This window comes from Antennarius striatus, chromosome 11 (genome assembly GCF_040054535.1).
Source record: "Antennarius striatus isolate MH-2024 chromosome 11, ASM4005453v1, whole genome shotgun sequence".
NCBI lineage: Eukaryota > Metazoa > Chordata > Actinopteri > Lophiiformes > Antennariidae > Antennarius > Antennarius striatus.
This window is the reverse complement of record NC_090786.1, coordinates 909,951-920,839: the sequence shown is the minus strand read 5'-3', so window position 1 is coordinate 920,839 and position 10,889 is coordinate 909,951. Positions and strand designations below refer to the sequence as shown.

Genomic DNA, 10,889 nt, shown 5'->3' with positions numbered 1-10,889 from the left:
CTAAAACTAATGTCAGCTGCAACATAGTCACTTTAATATTTTTCAAAATATAAAAGTCTCTGCTATTTTTCAGACTGCATTTGGTTCCTTTACCTTCAAATGAACCTGACTTTGGGCGAGAAATGGCGTGCGCTCTGGACCCTTTGTCAACACATCGCAGAGCCAAATGAAAGACAAACAACCACTCACACACTCACACCTATGGGCAATATCGAACCAATTATATAATAATGATAATAATTGTAATAATACTACTGCTAATAATATTATTTATTATACGCTTGCAGAAATGTAAGTAAATGTAAACCTAATGGAGTTGACATGTTTTTGATATTCATTACATGAGCATAATGTCGTGAAATAAGCAGTTATACAAACATTTTCCCGCATATTTACATGTACTCAGTAAATTACAGGTTACTCTTACATTCAGGAGTGATGAGGATAGTTCATACCTTTAGCCAGATGGAAAGTTCATTATTCAATAGTCTCTGTGTTAAGTCATAATAATAATTACATCATGAAATGAGAGGGAGACAATAAGACAGGAGCACAGTGCAAAGCACAAATTCACAAATGACAATTTACATCTGAGGGCTTTACAGTCTTTACAGGGAAATTCCATCTACACATGGACCCTTGAACCAGGTCAGTACAAACTGCATAAAAACCTTAACAAGGACAAAAGTAAAGAAATCTCGTGCAGAACCGCAGGTGACAAATCCCTAAGGATGGGTAAATGTGGAACAGATGTTAAAAGTATAGATACAAAAATCTTGACACTCATCACAACAACTAAAATCAATGGTGGTTGAACTGAGTCTGGGAGTATGATGTTATACAGGTGTAGACAAGTACAGTCCAGGAACCAGGTGTGTTGTGGGAATTTTTCTTTTGATTAAATAAGGAGGCAATGACTAACCCTGAAGCCAGAACAAAAACATTTAGTTTTGTAATTTTACTCACAGCTTTGGACTCAGTTCACAAAAGCAGCAGGCTGGTTGACAGAAGTCAGTGAAGAGTGTAGAGTCTGTATGTCCTTCATATAGTTGTGTCATCTCGACTATTTTGACCTATGCAAATTGTGTGGACTTGAACCCGACTCTGGACAAATGATTTGCTAAGAAAAACAGTTAACCGGTGGTACATTGGAGATAATTCAATGCTAATGGGGGTATTTAATTTTGATGACTGAAATAAATTACATTGTAAAGTGTCCCAACTAACCTCAAAGATTAACACAGGCTATCATAATGGTTAATATAGGCTTTTACAAGCAATAACAAGGTTTCACAAACAAAAGCTTTACTCTCACAGATGGGTGAGTGGAAAAATGTCAGCATGACATAGCGTAAATTAAGATGATTGGTAAGAAGTATTCACCGGTTACATCGGAATGTTTGCTGTTGTGTTGCTCCTGATATCAAGAGTTTTGTGTTCTGTTTTTACCCGAGTTATTGATTACTTTTTTGGGGTTTTTTTTTTTATTATTCATATTATCTGAATGGTAGTAAAGTTACCGATAAAGTTCTTGATTGATGATGATGAATTAGGGTGGAAGGATTTGACATATGTCACAGAAAAAAAATCTCCAAATTTTGTAGCTAGGTCCTAAGAAATATTTCTATTAATGGTTTCTTTAATGTCAACGTATGAATGATCCCAAATTGTTTTTCATGGAAAAGATCCAATCATGAGGATTGTTAGTGTTTTTCTCTGAAACAAACCCTCTTTGGTTCTTTAAGCTTTGTTGAGAGGTGCATCTTCAATGATGAGAAAAACCATATTCCAAACAAGGTTTATTAAAGAAGTTCAGCAGTTTACAAGTTGGTGAGGACACCGCGCTGGACTCTTCATCAGACGCATCAACGAACCTCTGGAGAGGAGCCTCATATGTTCATTTACTGTGATTGTTATAATGTTTGGGTTAGAATAGTCACTGGTTCAAGAATGAGCTCACCGGCAGTCTGACTCAGCCTCACATGTATCAGTAAAAGTATCTATGTGTTGTGCATGTATGAATAAAAACGTATATACACTGTATATCATCTCAGACTGCTCTCCTACTATGATTTTCTGTTCTTGTAGCTGGAAGATAAATAAAAGACCAATTAGGACAGTTAGACTGTTCTAATCCTTTTATTTTTTTCTTGATTTTTTACTCATCTGGATGATTAAATATTTGGCACACAACTAAACCTTGTTACATAAAGGAAACAGATACTACTGAAAACATTAACATGTTGGATGCTTCATTGGCTGTGATACATTTCTGTTCATTTCCTCATTCTCTTTATCCTCTATGGCGCCACCTACTGGTGACAGTGGTACTGGTGAGTGCTGGGCTTTCACTTTGAACACGTCCCACTTCTCAGGTAGAACACCTTTGTTGAAGAGGACAGAAGCCAGGTAGGAGAACAACAAGATGGCAGCAATGGTGGATAGCATGGAGATGGTCCTAACTGGAGCACACTGAACATAAACACCGTCCTCCAGAGTGCATCCTGGGAAATGTAGGATTGGTTCCAATCCTAGTGATGAGTGTCCATTAAGCACCTTTAATGTCAGTGCCACCAGCACACCCATTATAGCCCCATAACCATTGGAGATGTTGAAGTAGAGAACACAGATGAGTTCAGGGAAAACTATGATGTAACTCACTTCATTACATAAGAACCAAAAAATAAGGACGCTCTTCTTTATCATTGTGAGCGAAGTTCCAAACACACCTACGACCACCACTGAAGCTCGGACCACCCACTGACACTCTTGGTTTGAAGCCTGAAAAAGAACTTAAGATTACTAACATTTAATTAAATTACTTTCTCATTTGAATTGTGTACTGAGGTGCACTGGCCCGGAGTTTCCCCTCCTCACGACCTTAGCTGGGATTGGCTCCAGCTCCAACCGATTTGTTTGTGTGGCATTGCATCATGTTCAGCTCATGGATTTCTGACTTATGGCTCAAAACTAAATATAAAGAAATGTTCTTTTGGTTAATCCAAAAATGTGTTCATTATGGTGAATATTATGGTCAGAGGAACCAAACATCTGGACATGTCTGTCTCTGACAGGAAGCATGGACACAGGTGTGTTTTCTTACCTGAGGTCTCAGGATGTTCTTGTAAATGTTATTGGTGAAGACAGAAGACGCAGAAAGTAAAGCAGAGTCAGCTGATGACATCACAGCAGCAGCTATACATCCAATACCAATGATGGAGATGAAGGGTGGGGTGAGGTGTTCCAGGGCGATGGGCAGAGTGAGAGAACCTTCTCCACGTTCGTATGGAGATGGAGAACCATAGGTGGTCTGGTTCCAGTCTGAAATTCAGACAAAAGACAAGGATAGACTGAAAAATGGTCACATGATCTGTCAATGTAGCATGTATTATCAGTGAAACCTACTGAAAAAAAAAAGTTATTATTTTCCAGGAGAGAGTATGTTTGTTGGAAACCGTCAAGGCGCTGAATTAATGAAAGATTATTGAAAGGTTATTCAGATAGCGAGGGGCAGGTCACTAACACTAAAATGCAATTTTGGAAGATGGACATGACTGAACACTCATCAAGAAAATTATTCAGTGGATCGCCGAGGTGTCATTCACAGTAAGTCTGGTTTTGATGGCCTGAAAGAGTATAAGAACTCAGGAGACATTATTGTCAGAGAACAGTCTTTAAGGTATCTATCAATGCTGCCTTTATTAAACAGATCTGAGTCATCTCTACAATTCTTCAGAGAAGGACCACCTGTCGACATTGAACCATGAAGATCACCATACTGTTCCACCCCTGATCTGCCCATCCGCTGTGTACCATCCTCTGTGGACCTGCACCTCCAAGCCCACCAATATCTCCCCTCATCTATCCATCAGTTGGGGTCCTGCTTCCTTTCTTCATCTGTGCCACCATTCAATCATCCATACAGCTGTGCCTTGAATTTACCAACTACATGATGGGGAACATGTATCAACCAATCAACAACCCCAATCGTCCAACTATAACCATAAAGACACTGACTCTATCTGGCCTATCTGTCACTCTCTCTCTGTCTCTCTCTCTCTCTGACCCTGTTCTTATCTTCATTTCATTTCTTTTCCACCCAAGCGGTCAAGGTGGATGACCGTCCAAAAGAGTCTGGGTCCTGCCCAGAGTTTCTTCCTCAATGAGGGAGTTTTTCCTCTCCACTGTCGCTTATGCCCTGGAGGGTTCAGTTGGGTTTCTCTGTCTGTTAAGGCGCTTTGAAATGTCTGTTGACATGATTAAGCTCTCATCCATCCATCCATCTTCCACCGCTTATCCGGAATCGGGTCGCGGGGGCAGCAGCTTCAACAGGGAGCCCCAAACTTCCCTTTCCCGGGCCACATCCACCAGCTCTGACTGGGGGATCCCAAGGCGGTGTTGAGATATAATCCCTCCACCTGGTCCTGGGTCTGCCCCGAGGTCTCCTCCCAGCTGGACGTGCCAGAAACACCTCCCTAGGGAGGCGTCCCAGAGGCATCCGCACCAGATGCCCAAACCACCTCAACTGACTCCTTTCCACGCGAAGGAGCAGCGGCTCTACTCTGAGCCCCTCGTGAACAGCAGTGTTTCTCACCTTATCTCTAAGGGAGACACCAGCTATCCGCCTGAGAAAGACCATTTCAGCCGCTTGTATCCGCGATCTCGTTCTTTCGGTCATGACCCATCGCTCATGACCATAGGTGAGGGTAGGAACGAAGATTGAACGGTAGATGGAGAGCTTTGCCTCTCGGCTTAGCTCCCTCTTTGTGACAACAGTGCGGTAAAGCGACTGCAATACCGCTCCTGCTGCCCCAATTCTCCGTCCAATCTCACGCTCCATTGTTCCCTCACTCGTGAACAGGACCCCAAGATACTTAAACTCCTTCACTTGTGGAAGGACCTCATTCCCCACTTGGAGAACGCAGTCCACCGGTTTCCTGCTGAGGACCATGGCCTCAGATTTGGAGGTGCTAATCCTCATCCCCGCCGCTTCACACTCGGCTGCAAACCGGACCAGTGAGCGCTGCAGGTCACAGGCTGATGACGCAAACAGGACCACATCATCTGCAAAAAGCAGTGATGCAATCCTCAGGCCACCAAACTGTAACCCCTCCTCACCACGACTACGCCTCGATATCCTGTCCATGAAAATCACAAACAGAATTGGTGATAAAGCGCAGCCCTGGCGAAGGCCAACAGCTACTCGGAACAAGTCCGACTTACTGCCGATAACCCGAACGCAGCTCTCACTTTGGGCGTACAGGGATTGGATGGCCCTGAGAAGAGGCCCCCTCACTCCATACTCCCACAGTATTTCCCACAGTATATCCCTGGGGACACGATCATATGCCTTCTCCAAGTCCACAAAACACATGTAGACTGGATGGGCATACTCCCAAGCCCCCTCTAGGATCCCTGTGAGAGTAAAAAGCTGGTCCGTTGTTCCACGACCAGGACGGAACCCACATTGTTCCTCCTCAATCTGAGGCTCCACAATCGGCCGGACCCTCCTTTCCAGCACCTTGGAGTAAACTTTCCCAGGGAGGCTGAGGAGTGTGATGCCCCTGTAATTGGCACACAGCCTCTGGTCCCCCTTTTTAAAAAGAGGAACCACCACCCCAGTCTGCCACTCTTTCGGCACTGTCCCAGATTTCCACGCAATGTTAAAGAGGCGTGTCATTCACGACAGCCCCTCAACAGCCAGAGCCTTCAGCATTTCCGGGCGAATCTCATCAATACCCGGGGCTTTGCCACCGTGCAGTTGTTTAACTACCTCGGTGACTTCGCCCCGAGAGATTGACTCTGATCCCCCATCATCCTCCAGCTCTGCCTCTGCAACAGAGGACGGGTCAGTTGGGGTAGTTGGATTCAGGAGTTCCTCAAAGTGTTCCTTCCACCGACCGACAACCTCCTCAGTCGAGGTCAACAGTGTCCCATCTTTGCTGTATACAGCTTGGATGGTTCCCCGTTTCCCCCTCCTGAGGTGTCGGACAGTCCTCCAGAACAACTTTGGTGCCGTCCGATAGTCCTTCTCCATGGCCTCTCCGAACTCCTCCCACACCCTCTGTTTTGCCTCCATCACAGCCGAGGCTGCAGTCCTTTTGGCCTGTCGGTACCCTGCAACTGCTTCAGGAGTCCCCAGGGACAACATGCCCCTGAAGGCCTCCTTCTTTAGTCGGACGGCTTCCCTGACCACCGGGGTCCACCACGGTGTTCGAGGGTTACCGCCCCTTGAGGCACCCAAGACCTTGAGACCACAGCTCTCAGCTGCAGCTTCAGCAATGGAAGCTTTGAACATCGAGCATTCAGGTTCAATGCCCCCAGCCTCCACAGGGATGCACGAGAAGCTCCTTTGGAGGTGTGAATTGAAGGCCTCACGGACAGAGTCCTCCTCCAGACGTTCCCAGTTCACCCGCACTACTCGTTTGGGCTTACCAGGTCTATCCAAAGGTTTCCTCCGCCAACAGACCCAACTCACCACCAGGTGGTGATCAGTTGACAGCTCTGCCCCTCTCTTCACCCGAGAGTCCAAAACACACGGTCGAAGATCAGATGATACGATCGCAAGATCAATCATTGACCTCCGACCCAGGGTGCTCTGGTACCAGGTACACTTATGAGCATCCTTGTGTTCGAACATGGTGTTAGTTATGAACAATCCGTGACTAGCACAGAAGTCCAACAACATAACACCGCTCGGGTTCAGATCAGGGAGGCCATTCCTCCCAATCACGCCCCTCCAAGTGTCTCCATCATTGCCGACGTGTGCGTTGAAGTCCCCCAGGAGAACAATGGAGTCCCCTGCAGGGATCCCTTCAAGGACCCCATTTAGGGACCCCAAGAAGGCCGAATACTCTGAACTGATATTTGGTGCATATGCACAAATAACAGTCAGAGTTTTCCCCCCCACAGCCTTAAAGCGTAGGGAAGCGACCCTCTCATCTACCGGGGTAAACTCCAACACAGCGGCGCTCAGCCGGGGGCTTGTGAGTATCCCCACACCCGCCCTGCGCCTCACGCCTGACGCAACTCCGGAGTAAAACAAGGTCCAACCCCTATCCAGGAGTTTGGATCCAGAACCGAGGCTATGCGTGGAGGTAAGCCCCACCAGATCCAACTGGTAGCGCTCCACCTCCAACACAAGTTCCGGCTCCTTCCCCGCCAGTGAGGTGACATTCCACGTCCCCAAAGCCAACTTCTGCCGCCCGGGTCTGGTCCTTCATGACCCCCTGTCATCACTGCCACCCATATGGCAGCGCACCCGACCCCATCGGTCTGCCCTGCGGGTGGTGGGTCCACAGGGGTGGGAAGAATCCACGTTGCCTTTTCGGGCTAAGCCCGGCCGGGCCCCGTGGCAGCCCCGGCCACCAGGCGCTCGCTGACGGGCCCTCCGTCCAGGCCTGGCTCCAGACGTGGGCCCCGGGCTTCCTCCGGGCAGGGTCACAGTTTTCCCTTTTCCGTTTTTCATGGGATATTTGAACCACTCTTTGTCTGGCCCTTCACCTGAGACCTGTTTGCCTTGGGTGACCCTACCAGGAGTACAAGACTCCCGACAACATAGCTCCCAGGATCCTTAGGGCACACAAACCTCTCCACCACTATATAAATAAAACTTGATTGATTGAAGTATTTCCTTGACACCCAACTGAACTCAACTGAGCTTTGGTAGCTGATAGGTTTGATACCATTTTCATAGTATTGCAGTGTAATGGCTGGTTGTCAAAGTACAGTAATCTCTCATTTGTTCATGCTTCAAGATGCACAGCTTCACTATATTACGGATTTTTAGTAGATAGTTGCATGATACCATACGCACATGCTATTGGCTAACAGCGTCCGTGTGTGCGTTGCGTTCTGAGACTCAAGAGATACAACGAACACATGGATGCATTTGGGCCAGAAACATGAGGTTCATTACTAGTACCTGTGGATGCAGCAGCTGCTCCAATGAGTACAGGAGGAATTCCAAATATGAGTACTGCAAAAGCTGCAGCAAAGCAGGAGGTCTTTGCTGAAGCAGTAGAAGAAGCTGACAAGGTCCTCTGGTGGAAGGCCTGGTATCCCAAGCCCCCCAGGGCCTGAAAGGTAGACCAAATCATTTGTTAATTTGCATCTACATCCATCTTTATCTTTAAATATACAGTCAGTTAATAGTTAAATTTACTGTGACACTAAAGCAGTTCAGTCTTCAAATATATCTGACATTATTCACTATTGTACATACAGTGGAGAAGGCGAATAGACCATCACTATTCTACATACAGTATTCCCTCGCTTATTCACGCCTCAAGATTTGCGGCTTCACTACAATGCGGATTTTCAAATTGTATATAAGTGCAAATTTAAATGGATTTCCCAAATCCTCAAGAGGTGACACAGCGCGGGAAAGATGGTTTAATATCAGTATGGGGAGGTTTCATAAACTTTTAAATTATACGTAAATAATAAAATAAATATTTGGTGGCCATATCATGGATTTTTGCCTTTTGAGGGTTGTCCTGGAACGCATTAACCACATGTAACGAGGAAATAAAAGAGTGAATTCTATTCATTGAAGGACATACTGTAGTTTACTTACAAAATATAACAAGTCATCAATCATGATCCAGATGTTCTTCAGCTCTGGTTGACCAATCCAGGGAGCGTTTAAGGTGTTGTTCATCAGAGTCTGACTGATGTCCAAGGTGTGAGGATTGGTCAAGACGAAGGGGACACAGATAGACTGAGAGACAAGTGAAAATAAGACACACGTGTCTCTGAAGTTCTTTAATTTTCTGTTTGATTGTCTGATAACTTACTAAACCAGTGAATACGAGGACCAGCTGTATAATATCTGTGTAGGCCACAGAGTAGAGACCTCCCATCAGGGTGTAGATAATGATGACAGCAGCAGAGATCCAGATACAAAGAGAGAACGGCAAATCCAAGATCACACTGATGGTTCCTCCTGTCAGATGTACAGAGGAACACAAGTACATCAGCAGTGATACTTTGAGTAGTACCTTCAGATCAGAGTTGTTTGAGTTCTTTGTGATATGAGACATCGCTCTGTCCATGTTTTTGTTGGACATACAAGCAAAAATCTGAGATACAAGCCGTGCTTTGGGACACCACCACCAGTCTGTGGATAGATACTACATGAGGTGAGACCGGATCATTCTCATTCACGGAGTAAAGACGTAGCTCGTGGGTGTTTGACTTTTGCGTTTCATTTCATACATAATTAAACTTCCTCTAGTTGCCGGGAAATATTTCCGCCTGTCGATGTTTCCCAGAGACTATCAGTAGTCTCACTGCAAGATCTCTACACTCCAGCGAGAAGTACACCAATTAAAGCATCTAAGGTATTCCTTGATGTCACCTTGGACTTTTTTACCCTCCAGGCCATAGGAATGATGACTCTTTTTATTGACATTGGCATAATTAGCTCAAAGCATGTTTTTATGTCAATAATTCTGGTCACAGCAAAATCTTTGATACCAGGGCTCATTTTTGATGACATTTCCAGCAGCTGCCCTGCCCTGTGTATGTTTATATACATGTGTAATATACATACATGTATATCAACATGATATACGTACATGAGAGAGAGGGAGAGAGAGAAATAAATATCATACCCAATCCAGTGAGTGTTGTAGGTATCCAGGTGACGTCAATAAACAGTGAGAAGAGACTCATTCCAGCCATTGTTACTTTTCCATACTTGATGTGGAAAGAGTCCAGCATTGTCATACAGTTTAATTCTCTCAGTGGTTTTACAAACAGCAGACCTCCTTCATTGGAAAAAAACACAAGGGGAAGAAAAATCTGAGCATTTGGAAATTTTAAAATGTCAAAAATGGTGAAACTCCAAATTTCAGTAAATGACCTGTGTTTACAGAAGTCAGACCTTCAACTTTTAAATCAGTCTGTGTCTACTGCTGTATCCATCACACAATGTCACAATGATGTATACAAAACAATATTAAAGTTTGTTGTTTCAGTGGTAAAATTTGCAACAAACTTTCAGCTCATGCTCATTCATCTTATTGTAAATCATCTCTTTAGCTCAGGTCGAGGGGTTGCAGGAGCTTATCTTAGTTGACTTCAGGTGAGACGAGGTGGAAAATTCCGGGTGCGACGCCAGAGTCAGGCCAAAGATAAACAACCACTCACGCACAGTCATGCCTATGGGCAACAGGCAATCTATTCACTTGTAATGAATGTTTTTGGAGGAGGGAAAATCCTGGAGAGAACCTTCACAGAGACGTGGGACGAACATGCAAACCCCACACAGAAAAGACACCTGGAGCCTTCTGGCTGTGAGGTGTCAATGGTACCCACTGTGTCATTATGTAATCAAATATAAAAATTATATTGCCCTCACTTCAGCCTCCAGAGAACAGGAAATCTTACCAAAGGTCATAGTCAAGCTGTATGACATGAAAAGAAGAAGGACCCTGACCAGTCCCATGGATGGAGTACACATCATCTCAGCACTGCCAACGATGGAGCCTCCTCCAATCCACGTAGCTACAGGATGCATTAACAAACATCGAGTCAATTAATAAACATAGAAAGAAATATCAGAATGAACATCTAAGTTGACAGAAGTATTTTCCTTTTCTCTTGATCACTTCAAGGTCAGGGTTTAGTTTCCAGATCTGTAAAAAATTCTTTCTAAATGTAAAATGCGATTCCGTTAATTTTGCAGAATGGTCTCCTCACCTGTCATGGTGAAGACCCCCACCACCACGTTAATGCTCCGGTTTCCCAGCAGGGCCATCTCCATCCCAGTGGCTCCACTTTTCTTCTGTTTCCTTTTGGACTTGAAAGAAGCCCAGATTCCGGTCCCAAGAACCAGCAGGTAGAAAACCACCATCACTATCACTCCTGGGACGTTAACAGCC

General features: G+C 45.0%; 1 protein-coding gene across 4 annotated transcripts; it reads right to left on the bottom strand.

Moving 5' to 3' along the window:
- Positions 1-2,174: 2,174 nt before the first annotated feature.
- Positions 2,175-10,495, bottom strand: LOC137604094 (high-affinity choline transporter 1-like). Of its 4 annotated transcripts, none has more exons than XR_011037380.1 (7): positions 10,396-10,495; positions 9,618-9,773; positions 8,799-8,947; positions 8,579-8,722; positions 7,925-8,078; positions 3,104-3,350; positions 2,175-2,970 (listed from the first exon to the last, which is right to left on the bottom strand). XR_011037380.1 is itself a non-coding variant. In XM_068328029.1 (7 exons), exons 1-7 carry the CDS (start codon positions 10,469-10,471, stop codon positions 2,965-2,967), a joined length of 903 nt encoding a protein of 300 aa, XP_068184130.1. In that variant the 5' UTR covers positions 10,472-10,495; the 3' UTR covers positions 2,175-2,964. The 4 variants fall into 4 exon arrangements, 3 of the variants coding, with proteins under 3 accessions (XP_068184130.1, XP_068184131.1, XP_068184129.1); XM_068328029.1 differs by having other exon boundaries at positions 3,104-3,321; XM_068328030.1 differs by having other exon boundaries at positions 2,175-3,350.
- Positions 10,496-10,889: the final 394 nt, after the last annotated feature.

Bases quoted from the DNA above. Each gene is read 5' to 3' on its own strand.
- LOC137604094 (XM_068328028.1), bottom strand. From the start codon at position 10,471: ATGATGTGTACTCCATCCATGGGACTGGTCAGGGTCCTTCTTCTTTTC. The intron at 8,723-8,798 runs GTAAGTTATCAG...CTTGTCTCTCAG, and splicing joins TCCTCGTATTCACTGGTTTA to TCTATCTGTGTCCCCTTCGT. The intron at 8,079-8,578 runs GTAAGTAAACTA...TCTACCTTTCAG, and splicing joins TTGATGACTTGTTATATTTT to GCCCTGGGGGGCTTGGGATA.